The 22,742-nt window shown below is 40.0% G+C and overlaps 3 protein-coding genes across 3 annotated transcripts; all 3 read left to right on the top strand.

Moving 5' to 3' along the window:
• Positions 1–496: 496 nt before the first annotated feature.
• LOC114563844 (gamma-crystallin M3-like) lies at positions 497–1,277 on the top strand. The gene is made up of 3 exons (XM_028590765.1): positions 497–505; positions 610–858; positions 996–1,277. The coding sequence occupies exons 1-3, from the start codon at positions 497–499 to the stop codon at positions 1,275–1,277; spliced, it is 540 nt and encodes a 179-aa protein (XP_028446566.1).
• Positions 1,278–4,518: 3,241 nt separating this feature from the next.
• On the top strand, positions 4,519–5,275 carry LOC114563845 (gamma-crystallin M3-like). The gene is made up of 3 exons (XM_028590766.1): positions 4,519–4,533; positions 4,659–4,901; positions 4,997–5,275. The coding sequence occupies exons 1-3, from the start codon at positions 4,519–4,521 to the stop codon at positions 5,273–5,275; spliced, it is 537 nt and encodes a 178-aa protein (XP_028446567.1).
• Positions 5,276–9,671: 4,396 nt separating this feature from the next.
• LOC114563842 (gamma-crystallin M3-like) lies at positions 9,672–10,495 on the top strand. The gene is made up of 3 exons (XM_028590764.1): positions 9,672–9,709; positions 9,826–10,068; positions 10,220–10,495. The coding sequence occupies exons 1-3, from the start codon at positions 9,701–9,703 to the stop codon at positions 10,493–10,495; spliced, it is 528 nt and encodes a 175-aa protein (XP_028446565.1). The 5' UTR covers positions 9,672–9,700.
• Positions 10,496–22,742: the final 12,247 nt, after the last annotated feature.

The following is a 22,742-nucleotide window of genomic DNA, read 5'->3' as shown; positions in this document are numbered from 1 at the left end:
ATAAGAATAAAACAAAGGAAGAGTGATAGTTAAAAGCAATGCTGAATAAATAAGTTTTTAATTGTCATTTAAAACTGTTCACAGAGCTTGCATCTCTTGTAGCCTTGGGTAGGGAGTTCCATAGCTTTGGTGCATAGTTAAAAGTAGCAGAAAAATTGAAATGCTCGATGTACAAGTGCCTCAAGTTTGTCTTTAACTGCACTACGGTCATCACAGACAGTACAAAGGGACCCAGCTGATACATTTGCTGCTGTCACCCACCTGGGCCCCGTAGGAGTGCCCCTTCAGTTGGCACCGCACCAGATGCATACAGTCTAGAATAATAACCATTTACAGACCGATTTAACAAACATCATAGCCCTGTATGCTACGCTGCTGAGTAAGATATTCAAAACAATGGCTCCATAGATCATTTCACTATCATGGTGGGTATAAAAGTGACACAGTTGGGATGGGCAAAGTACCAGTGCAATCAGGGATAGGACTGACCACCAAAATGGGCAAAGTAAGAGAGCATTCTTATGTTGTAATATAGCTTGATAAATAATTTGAACATTTCAGTATGTGCCACAGAAAAAATGCTTTTAAAATGTGCTGTTTTATTGGCAGATTATCTTCTACGAGGACAAGAACTTCCAGGGTCGCTCCTATGAGACCAGCAGCGACTGTGCCGAGCTGACCTCCTACCTGAGCCGCTGCAACTCCTGCAGGGTGGAGAGCGGCTGCTTCATGGTCTACGAACGTCCAAACTTCATGGGCCACCAGATGCTGGCGAGGAGGGGAGAGTACCCCGACAACCAGCGCCTGATGGGTATGACCATGAGTGACTGCATCCGTTCCAGCCGCATGATCCCCACGGTAAGAAGCACTGTGTTGACTCATCCGGTTGAAGGCAGAAACAGAAGGCGTGAATACAAACTCTCCAACACAGCACAGAAGAAACCATTTTTTTTATAATTAAGTGATCTTCTGTCTCTTCACGTCTCATTTTACAGCACAGAGGTCCATTTAGGATGAGGATCTACGAGAGGGAGAACTTCAGAGGTCAGATGAATGAGCTGACGGACGACTGCGACAACATCCAGGATCGTTTCCGCATGTCCGACTGCCAGTCTGCCCACGTGATGGACGGCCACTGGTTGATGTACGAGCAGCCCCAGTACAGAGGCAGGATGCTGTACCTGAGGCCCGGAGAGTACAGGAGCATGAGAGACATGGGAATGGGTCCCATGGACATGAGGATTGGATCCATGCGACGTATCATGGACTCCTGTTAAAGAACAGAACAGGCTCGAGACTTGAAAATGTAATCAACAAACATTAAAAAAGAAGTTATCAATTTATCGAGTTTCAAAACGCCGGGCAGAAATTATGGGCACGGATTCAGACATCAGAGAAAGAAATTGCATGAATTATCAGCACCCAACTGTTCTGGTATGTCAGGACAAATTGAGCTGTAGTGAATGCTGCTACTTTAATAACTGTATCTAATAGCCAAGTCAAGACTTCTTCTTCTTCTAACTATGAAATGTGTTATGTCATATTTGATGCACGTGACATTAAAAATGAATATCAAAAGAATAAAAAAAGGTTACTGTGAGATTTTCTACACATTTTTTACAAGACTAACTGCTTAAAATGTTGGATTTGTATCTTCACACAGAGAGCAAAAACTGTTTCAACATACAAATGGCCATTTGAATATTGTTTTAAGACAGACTTATAAAACTGTGAACCTATCCTTTAATGGAACAGATTTATCAATAATTTTATTTACTTACCTGTGTTTTTCCGGTTAAGACCAGTCACCATGTCTAGTGTAAATTAGAGCTATAATCGGGCCCAAAAAATCAGGTACGTCCTTACAGGAAGTTTCTCTCCAAGCTTGAACCACGGCAGCAGTTTTGGTCCCGAGCCCTGATAAAAAACGCTTTTTTTAATCTATGTAAAGTGAATAGATATCCAGAAGATGGCGTTCACACACAGCGGTACACAGCCCATAAATTATTCATGACATTACACAGATTAAAAACACTGGGAAATTTGTGCTAACCTGACCCAATTCAAGTCCAGGAGATTTTGGGAAGTTACAGCCTGGCCCAATCGGGTTTGGGCAGAGAATCAAAGCTCTGCTGTGAATAAGGCCTATTGTCAGACCAACAGCAATTCAGCTGGTGGCGTTTGTCGTCATACCAAACATATTCAATTCAAAATACCTTAACTGGCTTTTCTCATTGAAATGAGTTCACCATCACCACACAGTGCATTTCAATATCCCTACATACAAAACCTTTCATTTGTTGAAGCAATGATACACAATATGCAGAATAGACAAAAAAACAGAGGTAGAATGAACAATACTGAGCCATATTTGTAGTATTATATCAATGCATACTTTGAACAGTGCAATAGAAGAAATCACTAAAATAAAAAGTCTATGAATACAGCACTGAGGAGGTGCAGGCTGTGTCTGTGCAGCTCTTAGTATTGGGTGTTTTATATAAAGCCAATAATAGTTCACTGTCACGCTTGTGTTGACAAAGGAAATTCATTTAATACGACTAAAGGGAGTTGTCTGAATTAATGTAATTTTTTTTTTTTTTTAAGTAAAAAAAAAAGAAAAGTCAAGCAATCTGATTTTTTCACTAGGCTTTGTTGTAACACTGAATGGGGCACATTTAGAGCAGGCACGACAATACATGGTTGCAGTTATCTATGAGGATCTGAATAAAGAATAATAAAAAGGAGGGTGCAGACTCCCACAATATAATACAATTTGGCAAACCCTCACATCTTTCACATAGAAGTTCCTGAGCTGTAGCCTATACTTATACACTGCTTAATTATATTTAATGAGGTAACAAGTAACTTAAGGGTGTGGGACAGGGAAACAGAAGAGGTTTAGGAAGACTAGCGGGGAAGATAATGGTCAGAAATCAATGTTTCTGGGCGCCTGGGTAGCTCACCTGAGAGCAGGCGCCCATATATAGAGGTTTACTCCTTAACCCTAACCCACAGGTTCGACTCCGCCCTGCGGCCCTTTGCTGCATGTCATTCCCCCTCTCTCTCCTTTCGTGTCTTCAGCTGTCCTATATAAAGGCCTTAAATGTCCAAAAAATAATCTTAAAAAAAGAAAGAAAAAAGAAATCAATGATCCTGCACTGCTTTATCTGAATTTATGTTCTTATTCTTAGATTTATTTTATGTCTCTTTTATTTAATATATACATATTATTTATATCCTTTATTTAGAATTTTCTTTCCTTTCTCTTTTTAATTTGCTAATTTTTGATATTTTTTCAATCTCAAAATACAACCTTACTATCAAACTACATATGTGCTTTATATGTGTGAATGTACATAAACATAATGACCATTGACACAACAATATAGTGTATGTATAATTTTCTTTGGTTCAATCCTTTTACTTTTATCGATGACATGAATGAATAAAATAAATCCAACAAGAGGGCAAAGGTCAAGTTAGAATAGGTCTCTATTCATCTGTCCTTATGGTGCTGCAACAGCTAAATGTCCCCTCTGGGAATCAATAAAGGCTTGTCTTATCTTATTTCCATCACTGTTTCACAGTAAAAAAACATCTGTCAGTCAACCTCACCCACCAGCATCCAAAATTGATTTAGGATCTCAGCTCACAGCTACACTGACATCACTGGGCAGAGGGAAACGTATGTGTCAGACTGTTGGGTTCCAATAGCTGGTTCAAAGTTGATAAAATAGTAGATTCATTAAGATCACAGTCTAACAAATATTAACAAATCCATATTAGCAAAAAGTAATGTACAAAAGGTATTTCTTTCAATAATTCCTCTAAACCTAAATGACAAAAAAGTTTCTTATGCAACCCATATCAAGACCAAGATTTAGTGTATTGCAGTGTAGTCAAAGAAGAGAAAAGTTCTGTCTCTATAACTATCTGTAACTTTGGTGTAATTATCATATATTAAGTAAGCCACTAGAAGGGAATAGGTCAGTATCCCTACAGTACTATTTAAGAGTATATATATATATTTTATCAAAAAAAACAACCAAATTAAAGTTTGACTGATATTTCCGGAATTGTACACACAAACACACACACACACTTAGAATAAGAATAAAAACTGATTTTGCAAATTAACCCTTCTTTTGATATTTTTATATAAATTGATAGTGAATTATATTTGTAAGAAAACATTTATAATCATTTAGTAAGTGAAATATCTAGTACACTGTGAATGATAGGGATTATATTACAGTTGGAAGCTTCTCTTTATGTTAGACAATACTGCATGTGTACAGTACATGCATTTCCACCAGGGTGGTATAGTGCTGGATAATAACCCTTTAGCGCCCTGACTGCTCAGTAGGCTTCTATTGCATGTTGCTGGGTCAGGGATTTGCACAATAGAAGCCCTACATACTTTTTTCACATTGAGCAAGTATAAAAGTAACGGTTACCACCGACAGGAATACACAGCAGCCACAGCTCAGTCCTGACAACCAACCAAATAAAATCATGACCATGGGCAAGGTAGGTACTGGGAAGGATCCATCCATAAAAAAAAATCAATTTCATTCTCAAATTTAAAAAGCTCTTAATTGTCATTGGACAGTGATTAAATAGCTTTTTGGATCTCACTGGAAATATGCTTTCAGATTATCTTCTACGAGGACAGGAACTTCCAGGGTCGCCACTATGAGACCAGCAGTGACTGCCCTGAGCTGACCTCTTACCTGAGCAGGTGCCACTCCTGCAGGGTGGAGAGCGGCTGCTTCATGGTCTACGACCGCCCCAACTACATGGGAAACCAGTACTTCATGAGGAGGGGCGAGTATGCTGACTACATGAGCATGATGGGAATGTCGGACTGCATCAGATCTTGCCGTACGATCCCCATGGTATAGTAGGATATTCATTCTCTAGATAATATTTCCTTCAGATATCTTTGAATGTTTTTCTGATCTTTTTCTTTCCTCAAATGTTTTCTCTACAGCATAGAGGATCCTACAAGATGAGGATTTACGAGAGGGAGAACTTCGGTGGTCAGATGCATGAGCTGAGCGACGACTGCGATAACATCCAGGACCGTTACCGTATGTCCGACTGCATGTCCTGCAATGTGATGGACGGCCAGTGGCTGATGTACGAGCAGCCCCACTACAGAGGCAAGCAGATGTACCTGAGGCCTGGAGAGTACAGGAGCTTCAGGGACATGGGCATGAGCGGCATGAGGTTCATGAGCATGAGGCGTATCACTGATTCCTGCAACTAAATTTTTTACAAAATTCCACTAAATAAAATCTTTCCACTCTGCTATTTTGACTTTTTGTTTCACTGGTTGTTTTGGGGCCTGGGCATTACAGGAGGGGAGGTCAATGAGGATGAGATGTAGTCTGGATGCCAGCCGAACTTAGCCCCACCCACAACATTTTAGGTCGGGAAGTTCAGTCTGGACTTGATCCGTTGTGGAGCAACTATGCTCGAACCAGAGCTGTTCGGACCAATTAAATTGTCAGGGCGGGCTTTATACGATGATGGACAGATGATCAACCGTAACGTAATCAACCACGTCACCAAAGAGCACTTGGGTTGAATTTGTTTACAACACAGATGGCTGCCGCTGGAGAATTGAGATGTGTAGATTTCGCCATTGCGTCTGTCGACAGCACATTAATTTTAAAAGAGGAACAGAGAACTGTGATCAAGGCATTTGTCGATCGGAAAGATGTTTTTGCCGTCCTCCCTACGGGATTCGGCAAAAGTTTAATTTATCAGCTGGCCCCGATGGGGTGCGTACGTCACATACTCCATTGCTCTGATTGGTTGTAGGTCTATCCAATTGAGTGCAGAGGCATTTTCTTTCCTGGTTCGGTTGAAACGCCCTATAATCACAGCCCAATGGAGCCGTATCAGACCTATGTTCTGACTAGAATCTGAGTATGACAACGTCGGGCTAGATGAGATGGGCATCAGTGGGTGTAAATGATCATGAGACACATCCCTATATGTGGTTCAACTTTCATGCATGTAAGAACTGCATAATAATAAAAATAAAAGATTATTACTTGTACAATTTGTTTCAAGAGTCTTGTTATTTGTTTATGTTAAATGCTGCACATTTGCAGTGTGATGGTATTTAATTCAAATGTATTTGGTTCTATTTGGTTTTACAACCTAATTCAAATTTAGATGATTGTTTTGGCTGCAAACAATTGACCCTATAATGTACATCTTCTTCCAGAAAATGTAGAGGCAAGTGCTTAATCAGTTCTAGGTAGGTAGGCAGGTAAATCATTACAATTATGATTTGTGGTTTGATTACAAAGTTTGCGTTTCTTTATCAAGTTAATTGATAATAATTACATATGCTATAACTGCTTCATATTTGTGCTCATTGAATCTTAAAATTTCCCTTCTGAGAAAATGGTAGAGATCAGTTTTGCTTTATATAATTTGACAAGAAGTTCGAATAGATTTTTCAGGGGGGGTGTTTGCCTCGAGGTCATGGTGCAAAGGACCCTAGGGTGAAATTACTCCGAATCATCCCTTTAATGCCCCATATTTGCTACAATAGATGCTGGGGTGGAGGTGAGATTGATTAAATTATGTTTTCTGTAAGTAGTTAACTGCTAAGATGTGCTTCTCGGCCTCTGAACATCCACACAGTTATTATGGTTGATTAGACCTCTGCTCAGGTTGTAGGTGGGCCAGAGCTTTGACGAGAATGTATTAGGTCACAAATCTTCATCTGCCAATAAGAATGATAAAGGGATTATTTGTCCTGCCCTAACAGGTTCAACAAAGCTAACAGGAGACTCAGGAAGATGTCAATCAATCAGTCTATACACAGTCCTGGGAAGAGGCCTAATCAACCAGATTAACTGAAAACACCTGTGTGGGTGTTCGGAGCCATTTTCTGACATGATTGTATGTAGTTTCACTCACTGACATGAACAGCAATAACTTGAGTAATGGTTACGTTTAGCTTTGCAAAAGCTCATTCAAATAAATCACAAGCAGAAAAGAATAACGCTAGTCTGTGAGTCAGAGGTCCATTATGTGTTAAACTAAACACTACAGAAGTTGAGGCCTGTAATAAATTCTGTGCCGATGAATGTATTTTGGGCATTGTGTGGAGGGGTAAAGAAAGTGTCATTAGTCATGTGGTTGTATTATTAATGATAGTTTAGTTCTAACAGAGTCTGTCCTCTCCTGAAAAGTGAAGTAACGTAACAAATGATTGTAACCCAAGCCGCAATCTTTTTTTAAACTCAACTAAGTAGTTTTTGTGCCTAAACGTAACCAAACTGTGACTGCTATGGGTCGTATTAGAGTGTAGGAATAAACAACCTATTTCATCATATGGTTTGGAGGACTTGTTCTAATTTAATTAATTTATAATTTATACTTTTAATTTTTACAATTTACACTCTGTTTTGTTAGAAATCACTACACCTACCCTGAAATACGCACACATGCTCAGGACCTATGGACCTTTTTCACAGCAGACATTTTTGACTCGTCATAGTAGGAAAAGCACAGCTGAAATTGATCACCTTAATGATGGCTCAATTCCATCAAGTGTCCCAGAAAAGCTATTTCAGTGAGTCAGCATGCACAATACCAGGGCCTCTCCTAAATGGAATGCAGCCATCATTAATGGTTTTGAATACACCTGTGCTTTTCCTACTATGACATGTCTGCCGTGAAAAAGATCTATTCATGCAGAAATGGAACGATGCCAGAGTGAGTAGGGGTACGATGCCTTGCTCAAGAGCACCTTGGCAGTGCACAGGAAGTGAACTGGCATCTCTCCAGCTACCAATCCACACTCCATACTTTGGTCTGTACAGGGACTTGAACCAGTGACCTTCTGGTTCCCAACCCAACTCCCTTCAGACTGAGCTAATGGCACCCCAACTTTTAATCATGTCATGTCAATGGCCTCTTGTTGTTGTAGAAGATGATGCTACAATAAAACTAAAGCTGCAATTATTTTCTCCAAAGATACATGTGGCTAAACGTCTCTGTGAACTTACGTAGAGAACGGTGTTATAGGTAACCGTAGGCTCACAGAGGAGCCGCTGCACACATCCCCCAAATTTCAACAATGCATTGTGCAGACGTGTGAACGTCAACCAAGCTGATTGGTTTGTACGACTAGTCTTGCATTGCCAGCCCTTCTTTCACAGCGCTGCGGAGGAGGGCCTGGCTAGTTCACTAAGCAATCTGGGATGGGAAAAAAAATGTGCTCTGGTTAATGACATTTCTTAAAACCAATCCCAATCATCATGGGTGACACTAAGTGCCAGATGGAGCCACAGTGCTGATGCAAAATAGTCTCAGGAAGGAACTTGTTTGGTGGAACGTGTACGTTCAAAAGTTGTTTAAGTCGTGCAACAGAAAAGATTGGACAGATAGTCTAGCTAGCTGTCTGGATTTACCCTGCAGAGATTTGAGGAGCAGTTAACAATAGTCCTCATAAATCCACCAGTTTAAAATTCTAACACAAAGAAAGTGGAAGGTAACGGACATCCGGCCAAAAAGCGTGAGATCAGGCGGAATTTCCGGCGGCACCAGAGCAATCCAAGAAGTGGAACATCGTGGATATAGACTAGTATGACTCCTGTCTGGAGGCAGGTTCGAAACGGAGATAAAAACAAACAAACATAGCTTAAGCTATGAATGATGTGATATGTGGCTTTCTTGTATGCTATATGCTTGTACCTATACAAATAAAATAAATAAATAAAAAACAGCCACGCAAACATATGACCCCCCTACATGTTTGTTTACATGCAGCCCAGAGTAGCATAGTTCATAAATCATAGTTTATGATTTCCAGGATTTCGGCTTTAAACAGACCACCCTAATGCAAAGGGTTCATTGGATGTGCATGCAGAACAATGAGTATGTCCAGAAAGTGTAGCAGCACATTTTAATCTGTCTGCCTAAACTGGCTTTCATTTTCACTTCAAAAGGGTCACACTGGGTGCCTCAGAAATGTCATTTTCATCAACTTTACTGTAACTGTAATTTTAGGAAACAATTTCATAGTATGCTCTAGATTCACATTAAATAAATAAAAACATCGAGAATATTTTTTCTATTTCTTTATTCAATGTCATATCCTATGATATCTAATTATATATTAACATACCTATTTCAGATGACAATAAAATTATGCACTTACCGACTAATTCAATTCAGTTAAATCAAATGATGGCTGTTGTGATTTGGTTTAAAAAAAACTTTTTCCCCTGAATGTTTGGCTTTTGTAAAATGTAAGCTTATTGACTCCTATTGTTTTAGGTGAATCAAAAAGTGAGATCAAGCTATAGTTGAATTAATTGTGGCTTTTGACTAGCCTATTAATATAGAATCAGTAGTTGTACTCTGCCGCTTCCAGCAACAATTTTATACTGTATGCATAAGCAAACTCCGAAGCCATTTTGAAAGAATTGTGCTCTATTCTTGTTAAGGGAAAATTCTGTTTAGAGGTTGTGATCCTGTTGGTATATTGGTAAGCAACTCAAAACTATAGGCTTCTATAGTAGGTTGCTGGGTCAGGACTTTGAACAATAGAGGGGCACATAGTCTTTGTCTCTGGCCAGGTATAAATGTAACTTGTTCAGACAGGCAGCATATCAGTTCAATAACAGTTCTCTGAGAGATCTGAGGAATCACTGCAATCAACATGGGCAAGGTAGGAAAAAATAATAGTATTCAAAAATAAAAATTAAATAATTGTTAATTTTCCTATGAATATTTAGGGGATATACGTAATTATGACTTTGTTAAAACCCTTCAATACTTTTTCAGGTCATCTTCTACGAGGACAGGAACTTCCAGGGTCGTTCCTATGAGTGCATGAGCGACTGCTCTGACATGTCCTCCTACCTGAGCAGGTGCCACTCCTGCAGGGTGGAGAGCGGCTGCTTCATGGTCTACGACCGTCCCAACTACATGGGAAACCAGCACTTCATAAGGAGGGGCGAGTACGCTGACTACATGAGCATGATGGGAATGAGCGGTGGTATCAGGTCTTGCCGTATGATCCCCATGGTAGGTATAAAACTGTAGAAAGGTGACGTTTGAGTGATAACTTTTTAACTCTGGAAAAGCATGCATTATAATATGATTCTACTATGGGTGACAACTCCCATAAAACGTATTACTAAGAAATACATTTGTTTTTGTTATCTCAAAAAAACAGCACAGAGGCCAGTTCAGGATGAAGATCTATGAGAGGGAGAACTTCGGTGGTCAGAGTTACGAGCTGATGGACGACTGTGACAACATCATGGACCGTTACCGTATGAACGACTGCCAGTCCTGCCACGTGATGGACGGCCACTGGCTGATGTACGAGCAGCCCCACTACAGAGGCAGGATGATGTACCTGAGGCCCGGAGAGTACAGGAGCTTCAGGGACATGGGCATGAGTGGCATGAGGTGGATGAGCATGAGGCGTATCATGGACATGTGCTAATTGTACATTTTGACTTCAAGAAATTATGTAACTTTCTAAACTCTGGTGTGACTGTATTTAATTAAATCAGTATACCCATTCTAGAAATGCATCACTAATTACAAATATTTGACCATTAAATTGAAAGATTATTGTTAATTTGGCATTTAAATCCTCCACCATAATATCCACCTTATCCCACATGGCCCATCCCATGTGTGACTACAAGGCGCTTTATAATAAACTTAAAAAATACCGCAAGACATCTTTTGTTAAAGCTTTAGTGCATATCTTTTAGTAATGAGGCTCCAAGCAACTGGGTGGAGGAGGGGTGGAGGTGGTGCACGATTATGGAAGGCTTGTCTCATTTTGATGCAACAGTGGTGTTGTCATTACTTAGAATTCCTCATGGGGGAGACAGAAACTACGCACTATAGCTTCAATATGTACAAAGCCAAAAGAAAGACATACAGTATAACACAATATACTGTATCCACATAATTTAAGGTAATATTTGCTTACTGTACAGTACAGGCCAAAAGTTTGGACACACCTTCTCATTCAATGCGTTTCCTTTATTTTCATGACTATTTACATTGTAGATTCTCATTGAAGGCATCAAAACTATGAATGAACACACATGGAATTATGTACTTAACAAAAAAGTGTGAAATAACTGAAAACATGTCTTACATTTTAGATTCCTCAAAGTAGCCACCCTTTACTTTTTTGATAGCGCTGCAAACCCTTGGTGTTCTCTCAATGAGCTTCATGAGGTAGTCACCTGAAATGGTTTTCACTTCACAGGTGTGCATTGTCAGGGTTAATTAGTGGAATTTTTTTCCCTTATTAATGGGGTTGGGACCATCAGTTGTGTTGTGCAGAAGTCAGGTTGATACACAGCTGACAGCCCTATTGGACAACTGTTAGAATTCATATTATGGCGAAAACCAATCAGCTAAGTAAAGAGAAACGAGTGGCCATCATTACTTTAACAAATGAAGGTCAGTCAGTGAAAACTTTGAATGTGTCCCCAAGTGCAGTCGCAAAAACCATCAAGCGCTACAACGAAACTGGCTCACATGAGGACCGCCCCAGGAAAGGAAGACCAAGAGTCACCTCTGCTGCTGAGGATAAATTAATCCGAGTCACCAGCCTCAGAAATCGCAAGTTAACAGCAGCTCAGATTAGAGACCAGATGAATGCCACACAGAGTTCACACATCTCTAGAACAATTGTTAAGAGGAGACGAATCAGAGGAGACAAATCAGGCCTTTATGGTCAAGTAGCTGCTAGGAAACCACTGCTAAAGAGAGGCAACAAGTAGAAGAGATTTGTTTGGGCCAAGAAACACAAGGAATGGACATTAGACCAGTGGAAATCTGTGCTTTGGTCTGATGAGTCCAAATTTGAGATCTTTGGTTCCAACCGCCGTGTCTTTGTGCGACGCAGAAAAGGTGAACGGATGGATTCTACATGCCTGGTTCCCACTGTGAAGCATGGAGGAGGAAGTGTGATGGTGTGGGGGTGTTTTCCTGGTGACACTGTTGGGGATTTATTCAAAATTGAAGGCATACTGCAACCAGCATGGCTACCACAGCATCATACAGCGACATGCCATCCCATCCGGTTTGCGTTTAGTTGGACCATCATTTATTGTTCAACAGGACAATGACCCCAAACACACCTCCAGGCTGTTTAAGGGCTATTTGACCAAGAAGGAGAGTGATGGAGTGCTGCGTCAAATGACCTGGCCTCCACAGTCACCGGACCTGAATCCAATCGAGATGGTTTGGGGTGAGCTGGAACGCAGAGTGAAGGCAAAAGGGCTGTTAAGCATCTCTGGGAACTCCTTCAAGACTGTTGGAAAACCATTTCAGGTGACTACCTCTTGAAGCTCATCAAGAGAATGCCAAGAGTGTGCAAAGCAGTAATCCGAGCAAAGTGTGGCTACTTTGAGGAATCTAAAATATAAGTTTTCAGTTATTTCACACTTTTTTGTTAAGTACATAATTCCATATGTGTTCATTCATAGTTTTGATGCCTTCAGTGAGAATCTACAATGTAAAGAGTCATGAAAATAAAGGAAACACATTGAATGATAAGGTGTGTCCAAACTTTTGGCCTGTACTGTATGTACAACATTTTAAAATAAATTGGGCATGCAATAACAGAATAAAGAAACTAATTTACAATTAAAGCTGCAAGCATCATTGGACGGGCCCTCGCTCCTCTGCACACGTCAGGGTTACTGGCGGACGCCACTCCTTGTGACCATGCATTTGCAGACACAACAAATCGTCACCAATGAAAAGGGAAGTCCATGCTGAGTTCAATGATAGCTCACACAAGACTCTACGTCACACAGTTCATTAGCTGTGAAAGGGGGCATGGCCAAAGCATAGTGGTTAGGGCAAAACTTTACCAATAAAAAAAGAGTCTCTGCTGAGTTCATTGATACCTCACATAAGACTACCTTAAACGGGTCACCAATTATGAAAGGTGGCGTGGCTTAAGCATAGGGGGGCGGCCAAACCATCACCAATGAAGAAGGAACTCTCTGAGTTCAATGATACCTCACACAAGACTCTACCTTAAATGGGTCACCAGTTATGAAAGGGGCGTGGCTTGAGCATAGGGGGCAGGCCAAACCACCATTGAAGAAGGAAGGTTAGGCATGGCCTAACTACGTGGGCGTGGTTAAAGTATAGGGTGCAGCTCAGTATCACATGTAGACCACACATTATAAGTTTCATGTAAATCTGATGATGTTTGTCATATAAGGTGGATTTCCTGTTGCCAGCGGGGGGCGCTTTGACCAAAAGTAAATTTTTGGCTTGTAGATGTCCTCAGGCCTGGATCCTTGTCAAACGTGAGAAACTTTGGGCAGATAGGACAATGTACACTAAAGTTACAACAACTTCTTGGTTCATCGATAAATGCTACAAATGGCCGCCACGCCCACACCGTTTGAAATTTTTTTCTTTTCATAACTTTTCATTGTTAAGGTGTTGAGATGGTACAGATCAAATTTAAAGTCCATCGGATTAAATCTCTAGGAGGAGTAGGTTAAAGTATAGCACCTTGACTTTTAGGCCTACTTCCTGTTGCCACTAGGGGGCGCTATGACTTTGAGTCAATTTTGTCTGGTAAATGTCCTCAGAGTTAAAGTCTTGCCAATCATGAAAAAGTTTGAGCCAATTAGACTATGTACACTTGAGTTACACCCACTTCCTGTTTCAATGGCAAAGCGCACCAAATAGCCACCCCGCCACGGCCATGGCCTTTTACGAAAAGTTTTTCTTTTAATAACTTTTCATCTTTAAGGTCTTAAGATGGCACAAACCAAATTTGAAGTTGATCGGATGAAATCTCTAGGAGGAGTTCGTTAAAATACGACATGTGGAAATTGCCAAAATCACACTAATTTCGAACTTTCAATTAAAAATGGCGGACTTCCTGTTGGGTTAAGGGTATGGCTCCAATGAGTTTTTTTGTACGTCTTGACATGCTACAGTACAGGCCAAAAGTTTGGACACACATTCTCATTCAATGCTTTTCCTTTTTATTTTCATGACTACATTGTCGATTCTCACTGAAGGCATCAAAACTATGAATGAACACATATGGAATTATGTACTTAACAAAAAAGTGTGAAATAACTGAAAACATCTCTTATATTCTATTCCACTAATTAACCCTAACAAGGCACACCTGTGAAGTGAAAACCATTTCAGGTGACTACCTCATGAAGCTCATTGAGAGAACACCAAGGGTTTTCAGAGTTATCAAAAAAGGAAAGGGTGGCGACTTTGAGGAATCTAAAATATAAGACATATTTTCAGTTATTTGACACTTTTTTGTTAAGTACATAATCCCATATGTGTTCATTCATAGTTTTGATGCCTTCAGTGAGAATCTATAATGTAAATAGTCATGAAAATAAAGACCCTCATTGAATGAGAAGGTGTGTCCAAACTTTTGGCTTGTACTGTATGTGTACCAAGTTTTGTTAGTATACATTAAACGTACTGCAGGGGCTAAATATTTTACATTTTGTAGGGGGCGCTAGCGAACCATTTTTGTGCGCCTATTCCCAAAACCCTTAAAATACGTACATACATTTTCACCAGACTTGAAGCAAATTTTAGATTTTGGTGAGTTTTTGAGTATGTTAAGCTCCTTAAAAAGGCAATTCATTTGCCGGATATAGAATAATAATAATTCTTTCAGTTTCAATAGGACCTTCGCCGCTGTCGGCGCTCGTCGGGGTTACTGGTGGAAGCCGCTCCTTGCGACCGTGCATTTGAGCAGCACTCAGACACTGCAAATCGTCACCAATGAAAAGGGAACTCCCTGCTGAGTTCAATGATGCCTCACACAAGACTCTACGTCCTACAGTTCATTAGCAGTGAAAGGGGGCGTGGCCAAAGCATAGTGGTCAGGTAAAACTTTTACCAATAAAAAAGGAAGTCTCTGCTGAGTTCATTGATACCTCACATAAGAAGTAAATGGGTCACCAGTTATGAAAGGTGCGTGGCTTAAGCACAGGGGGGGCGGGCCAAACCATCACCAATGAATAAGGAACTCTATGTTGAGTTCAATGATACCTCACAAAAGACTCTACCTTAAATGGGTCACCAGTTATGAAACAGGTCATAAGTTATAAAAAGGGGTGTGGCTACAGCATAGGTGGCAGGTCAAACTATCACCAATCAAAAAGATAGGGGGTGGGCCAAACCATCACCAATGAAGAAGGAACTCTCTGCTGAGTTCAATGACACCTCACACAAGGGGCGTGGCTTGAGTAAGTGGGCGTGGTTAACTTGTAGGGGGGCAGCTCAGTATCACATGTAGACCACACATTATAAATTTCATGTAAATCGGATGATGTTTGTCATATAAGGCAGATTTCCTGTTGCTAGCGGGGGGCGCTATGACAAAAAGTCAATTTTTGCCTATAAATGTCCTCAGGCCTGGATCCTTTCAATTTCAGCCAAATTTGAAAATGTACACTAAAGTTACAACAACTTCTTTGTTCATCGATAAATGCTCAAAATGGCCGCCATGCCCACACCGTTGGACTAAAAGTTTTGCTTTTAATAACTTTTCATCGTTAAGGTCTTTAGATGACACATACCGAATTTGAAGTCGATCAGATGAAATCTGAGACCTACTTCCTGTTGCCATTAGGGGGCGCTATGATTGAGTAAATATTGGCCTTTATATGCCCTCAGGGTTGAACACTCATGAATCCTGAAAAATGTCGAGCCAATTGGAAAATGTGCACTCAAGTTACACCCACTTCCTGTTTTGATGGCGAAACGCACAAAATGGCCACCCCACCACGGCCATGCCCTATGACAAAAAGTTTTTCTTTTAACAACTTTTCATCTCTAAGGTCTTAAGATGGCACAGACCGAATTTGAAGTCTCTAGGAGGAGTTCGTTTAAAGTATAGCACCTTGACTTTTAGACCTACTTCCTGTTGCCATTAGGGGGCGCTATGACTTTAAGTAAATATCGGCCTTTATTTGTCCTCAGGGTTGGACACTCATGAATCTTTTTATTTGTTTTCTTCCTAATTGTCCTTGAAATAGTGGTCAAGAACCTCCCCTCCCCCCACCCCCAACACAAAAATGGTTTGGCCACTGATAAAAATTTGATGTTGTCATTTGATTTGAAGTTTGGTAGCTCCGTCAGAGAGGATGAGACAGAGAGGAGAGAGATCCAGCTGCAGTCAGGTGACAGAGAGAGTGATGCGGGAGGGGCCTGCTTCTCCCGCAATGGAAGGACAGAGTCAGGCTACCGGTGAGAGAGAAGAGAGAGAGTCAGTGACAGTGATGCGGGAGGGGCCCTCTGCCCCGTCGGAGAGTCTGAGCAGGATGGATCAGAGACTGATCACACACTTAATTTCAGCGAGAGATGTGAGAGAGGAGAGGAGAGGAAGAGCAGAGGAGAGGAAAGGAAGAGCAGAGGAGAGGAAAGGAACAGGAGAGGAAGATCAGAGGAGAGGAAGAGCAGAGGAGAGGAACAGGAGAGGAAGATCAGAGGAGAGGAACAGGAGAGGAAGAGCAGAGGAAGATGCAAGGAAAAGGAGAGATCTGGGCGCGGGGGGCCCATCTAAGATTATCTCGTCCCGGGCCCAGGCAAGACTGTCAGCTGGCCTGATCATGGCACGGTGTACATTAATATAGCCGAGAACTTGTTTTTGTGTGTTGTCCGTGTTTTCATCTTTTACCCTCTTGTTGTGTTTCATCAAAGTAAATTGGGTCGCCTAAAAATGTTTTGTTCAGCTTTCTGCCAACCAAGCTAGCTAGATGTGAGACACACAAGATATACACATTTTGTAACAGATAAATAGATATAGATAGCTTTTATTGTCATTCAACTGTACATGTGCTCAACTGTACATGTGCACATATGAACAAAATTTTGTTCCACTGAATCCTAAATACCAACCTGTGATGGTTTTCCTGCATGTCTTCCCCCCTCTCTCTCCCCTTTCACATCTTTGCTTTCCTATCCAATAAAGGCAGAAATGGCAAAAAAAAGAAGAAGAAAAAAAAGAGTTTGACAGTAGCATAAATATTAATATTGCACATGTTGAATGGCAGCATTTAAAAACAATCATTGTTTGTTTTATTTGGATCCCCATTAGCTTCAGCATAAGCTAAAAGCTATTCTTCCTGGGGTCCTACAATCTATCATGTGACAATACAATGTACAACATCACATTACACACTATACGCACAAAGACATTACTTCACATTACACAACATTTGAAAATACAAATCATATTTACAGTTAACGCAATTTAAAAAAATAATAAAAAAATAAATAGCAATAAATAAAAATTACACTACTCCAAATAGATCTATTTTAAAAAATATGATATAACAAAAAGCCCTATAACAGAATATCTTTAAATTGATATTAAATATTGAAATCTCTTTGAAGGTAATATTTCTTAAGTGATTTTTTCAAACCATACTGAGTGTTTTGTTGTTTGATAATATTTGGGAGAGCGTTCCATTCACACATTGCTCTGTATCTAACTGAACGTTGAATTGATTTGTAAAATAAAACTACCTCCTACTGCATGCCTTGTTGGATAATGATGTTTATCAGTACTAAAAGATAGTTTTGTATATAAAGTAAATGGTGTTTTGCTTGTTGTAACATTATGTAAAAAAAAAACATTAGTGAATACAAAAATCTATTTTTAACTTTAAACCATGAGAGGGTTTCATGCATTTTATCAACATTTGATCTCAACCCACATGAGAGAGCCACACATGCCGCTTTATTCTGAATCACTTGTAGTTTTTTTATATTAATTGTTGAAGTACTGGACCAAACCACAGATCAATAATCAAGGTGTGAAAAAAAAAGCATGAAGTACTTGTTTAACGGTCTGTGGTGTAAAGTGTTTTACACACCTTGTAATAACAGACAAAGTGTTGCCCATTTTAGTTACCAGTTTCTGAACATATCTATCCCAACACAATCTATTATCAATCAACACTCCCAAAAGTTTAACCTCTTCTCTTTGTTCCACAGAATTTTGCTCTATGCTGAGTTCAAGTTTTGGTTTGGAACATAAAGAAAAATGAGTTCCAACCACTAAACAGGTAGTTTTAGATACATTGAGAATCAATTTGTTACTCCCTATCCAGTCCACCACTAGCTATGTTTCCATCCACACGTTTTTATCCGAATTACGTCATATCAAATGAAAAATGCCTTATGGAAACAGTAAAATAAAATTTCATGAATATTGACTCAAATGAAATACGTTCGGTCTCATCAGATTTTCTCTTGATCGATATACGGCTTATGCGATAAACGCTGATGGAAACGTTATTTGCCGAATAATTTAATGAATTGCAATTAAGTTTTAGGTCATTTTATGGTTGCAACCCGCCACAAAACAAAGTTTTAGTTCATTTCCGCCCAGTATTTCCGCTCTGTTTGCACACATGACAGGTGTCAAAGACAGATGTAAGTGGATGAGCGAGGAGACGAGAGACTTTTTGAATTTAATTTACAAGCAAAATATAACGGCTATTTTAGATAGCAAAAATCTAAGAAATGCCATAATTTATCAGGAACTCGCGAAGGAAATTACCAACAAAAGGTTACGACAAGCCGTGGGACGTCCTCCGGAGTAAATGGAAGAGGCTCAAACAGCGATACATGTCTCAAAAAATAGAGTTGTCTCGCAGTGGTGCCGGAGGGAAAGTAAAAGGCAAGTTCCACCTTTTTGATGAGCTGGATCCAGATCCTCGGCCAAAGGCAACAACAACTACTTTTGTCTAGCAAAACTTTGTTCGCAAAACTTTGCTTGAATGTTGTGCGATTTAGTGCGAAAATGAATGGAAACACCTTAAAATGTCTCAAATCAATTCGATATACCAATTTAATCGCAAAACAGCATGTGACGTCATTACGCACAGGTTTTTATTTGCTTTAAAGCTGTTGGAAGGAAACACACTTTCACCAGCTTTATTCGCATGAGTTTTTTTACTAAATTTCAGATAATTCGATTGACAAGTGGATGGAAACTTAGCTATTGACTGGAGCTCTCTCTGTAGTTTCATATTTAAATCACCAATATCAGTCCCTGCTAAATATATAGTGGAATCATCAGCAAACATTGAAATGCTTGCTTTATCTAAAACAGATGGAAGATCATTGGTAAAGATTGTGTAGAGGAGCGCCCCAAGACAACTTCCTTGAGGCACGCCATGTTCCACAATGCTTACCTTTAAAAAGCTTCCATTAAAGTACTAAACTAATTTAGTACTAATTGTAAGTAAAAAAATTGTTAACAGTCTTGTGTCATCTCCAAGCAAATTGTCTGTTCTCATTGACGAGGCTACATCTCTCAGCCACAAGTCTGCCCTGATTGTAAACGTTATAGCCTCAGTAGATGGAGCTACTCCTGAATTTGTGTTCCTAGAGCTGGTTGAGCTGGAGAGCCAAAGGGCAGAGGGTATAGAAGAAGCTCTCATGTATGATGCACTGGAACTTTAAGTGTTTTTCCAGGGCTTTCAATAAACGCCATCAATAAACCCGACCTGGCAGGTTCCAATAGTGTTTCAAGCTTTTAAAGAATGTCCTGTCAGCTGGCTGGAGAATGTGTGTTGTATGTGGAAGAAAACCCCCAACATGTACTTTGTTGTCTCTCATGAGTGAAGGAAGCCTGTGTGGTGGAAGTTTTCCTTGAAGCAGCAGCGTTTAGTAATATCAATGCTCAAAATGAAAACGAATAACGACTGTTTGAGAATTAAACCAAAGTCTGGTCTTTGAGTATTTATTTACATTTGCAAATGGAGAAAAAAGTTTCAAAGGTACACGCAGCACAACTGAAAGGGTCTTCTAACCTAAAGTCTAAACATCCACACTTCATATAGTGAAAACCTCTGTTAAGCCACCCCTCTAAATGTATCTTTTAGCATGGCCATAGTTGAAGAGAGGACATGATTAACAGTCACACCATTGTCTCACCTTCCCCTCTGCTCCAGTTCTTTTCATTAGCCTAAACAACAGTTTATCTCAGGAGACAGAAACCTACGTAGTTCTCACTGTTGTAAACAGTCATCGGCCTTCTCCACTTCTATCTAAGCAAAAAGTCAACAATGTGAGGAGCTTCAAGCTAGTAAAACTAAATAACTCTCTAGGCTATAGTAGACGGTTGCCAACTATTTCACTTGGAGTCTTTTGAATCTACACATGAAGAAGCTAAATCTTGTGGCGTTATAAAACCATCTTTAAACAAATGGTTAATATCATTAAACAAATGGTTAAAATAAAATTTGCCACCACAGTTCACCCTTTTGATTACAAAATAATCACAAAAATAAATTTTACTTTTAAAGATTCAACCCTATGGGTATACTTGTCTATTGAAACAAATGCTGTTTTTCAAAAGAGGTACAAAAAAACCTTTTAATAGTCGCGATCGTTCACGTCTAAAAAAAAAAATAATCAGTGTCACACAGTATCAGAGACGGTGTCCAAACATTATTATCATATTCAGAAAGACGGAATACGTCAGAAGGCTCAATCATATTTACCCATGCATATGTCCATTGACAACCCATGGTTAAACCCCAAGTACTGCAAACCCATACAGCGAAGTCGTTAAATACACGGTATAAGTTTCAAATTTTTCCATAAAGCCGATAATTAAATTATCCACTGTCCTCAAATGCTTCCCTCTTTTGGTTATTTTATCATAATCAATTGAAGCACGCTCAGTGCAATTATCAAGCTCGCACAGAGTGAAAGTTGAGAAGAATCAGAATAAGACTGACCCCTCCTTGTCTCTAACATCATTAAGTGCTGTCAGAGCACAAATAAAATTCAGTTATGATATGTGTGTGGTTTCACTGGAAATAGCTTATTTCTGTGAGCGAAGAAATAGTGAACAAACATAACAAAAATCATTATAACCTACATCATGCATATATTTCTTAACTATACCAAGTCATGCATTAGTAGAAAATGTATCTATTAGATAATCTTTCAAAAGTCTTAGTCAAATGTGGTATTTGTGTGTCGTCAAAATGTGGAAGGTGAAATTACTTCAATGTAATAAAAGATCCACAAGGAACTCTTCTGAAATGATTTTAAACAGCAGGCTACAATACCAATATGTAGCTTCTGGTTTTTATAACCTTGGAAAAACTTCTTGTTTTCCTCCTCTCTCAATGTGTTGCAAACAGTGAGAAAAACTCCAGTTTCCCCGATTGATTTCAGAAATGGCACATGGGTGACTCAGCAGAGGATCTACTCGTCACTTGTTGCAGGTTGTAGAAAAACCTGTCCTCTTCTCCTCCGGAACCTTTTGTAGTGATGCATGTGTCCAGGTGACTCTCCCTGGAACCTTCACTGCCCTGTGTCGCTGGAAGGATTGCGATGGTTTCTGTCAACGTCTATTTGCCAATTTTTCCTCCTGAAGTTGTTATCACCACAGAATCCCCAGGCTTGACACCTGGATTCATCACCCAGAACTATAAAACGATATTTCCTGTCTTTTCTACTGGAACGTAGCCTGGCTGATACCAGACCCTTCTCAGTTGGAACTGAGAGTGGGTCTGGGAAAGCTTCATTGACAGTTCATTTCCAAAGGGGCGTCACCAACGGATGTCACTCAAATGCCTCTGGACGCAATTGGATAGTCCTTCAACCAATCAGACCAACGGTCCGGGTGATGCTTTTCACATCCAATATCCAATATCCCTCCACGCCCTACTTTTTCCTTGCAGGTGTTGCATATTGCAAACTTGTTATCTTCTGCACACACGCTGAAGAATTTCCAAATAGCTGACATGTTGCAAGTTAATTCACGAGGTTCCCTGTGCAAGAATAGCGGCGGACGCGCTTCACACCCATAATGGGTACGCACACACACACGGTGGAGAAGTTGAGAGAAAGGAAAAAGAGACAGAGTCCGTGTGTGCGTGTGTCCTTGAGAAGAGAACTGTAACTCGTATAACTTATGTTGTCAGTTAATTGTAGTATTGACCTGCATGAAATCAGCATATGTCACACTGACCTGCGGGTTGCCGAGCACGTGAAGCACGGCTTCGGTAGCCGTCATGTTGAATGTAAACAAAAAGCTGCTCGCCGTCGCTGCTCTATCCTCTGGTGTAAAGCCCACCTCAGCGGTTGTGATTGGTGCCTCAATTTTGGGGACATTGGAAATGGGTTTGAATGGGCTCTTCGCCAGACTGACTTGCAGAGCAAATCTCAAATTTGCCAGAAGTTCGTCAGGGTTTACCCAGGCTAACTGGAACGCTGAGAAAAGAAAAACGTTAGACAAAACAACAGAGAATCAAAACATTTAACATTCCCTGCAGAATGTTATTTTTAGCTGTGGGAGACATTAGGTGCTCAAGCATAGACCCACTGCATTTACTGCTTGAAGGTCCTGAATGAAACAAAACTTTAACATTCATAATAAAAATGATTCTTCTTATTTATGTTACTTGAGAGAATAAGTGTACGTGCTAGAGAATCTAAACATGGAACTATAAACCCCATCCGTCAATAAAGAGTTAAAAACACGGTCGGATTTCTGTCGATTACTTCCCGTTTTAGCGTGTACTGATGTTTTCTGGAGCCTGTAGTCCGAACGCAGCTTGATGACTACAGGTTAACAATTTGTCTATCAACCCACATCACATTTGTGTGTTTTGTCCAGAGATAACGCTGTACCTGAGACAAAAAGTGGTGAAACATCAGTAGATAAAAATGTT

Source organism: Perca flavescens, chromosome 11 (genome assembly GCF_004354835.1).
Source record: "Perca flavescens isolate YP-PL-M2 chromosome 11, PFLA_1.0, whole genome shotgun sequence".
NCBI classification, from domain to species: Eukaryota; Metazoa; Chordata; class Actinopteri; order Perciformes; family Percidae; genus Perca; species Perca flavescens.
This window is presented reverse-complemented; position numbering and strand designations above follow the sequence as displayed.

Excerpts from the sequence above, each read along its gene's own strand:
- LOC114563845 (XM_028590766.1), top strand. Across the intron at positions 4,902-4,996 it reads CTTGCCGTACGATCCCCATG|CATAGAGGATCCTACAAGAT; the intron begins GTATAGTAGGAT and ends TTTTCTCTACAG.
- LOC114563842 (XM_028590764.1), top strand. Across the intron at positions 10,069-10,219 it reads CTTGCCGTATGATCCCCATG|CACAGAGGCCAGTTCAGGAT; the intron begins GTAGGTATAAAA and ends TCAAAAAAACAG.
- LOC114563844 (XM_028590765.1), top strand. Across the intron at positions 859-995 it reads CCAGCCGCATGATCCCCACG|CACAGAGGTCCATTTAGGAT; the intron begins GTAAGAAGCACT and ends CTCATTTTACAG.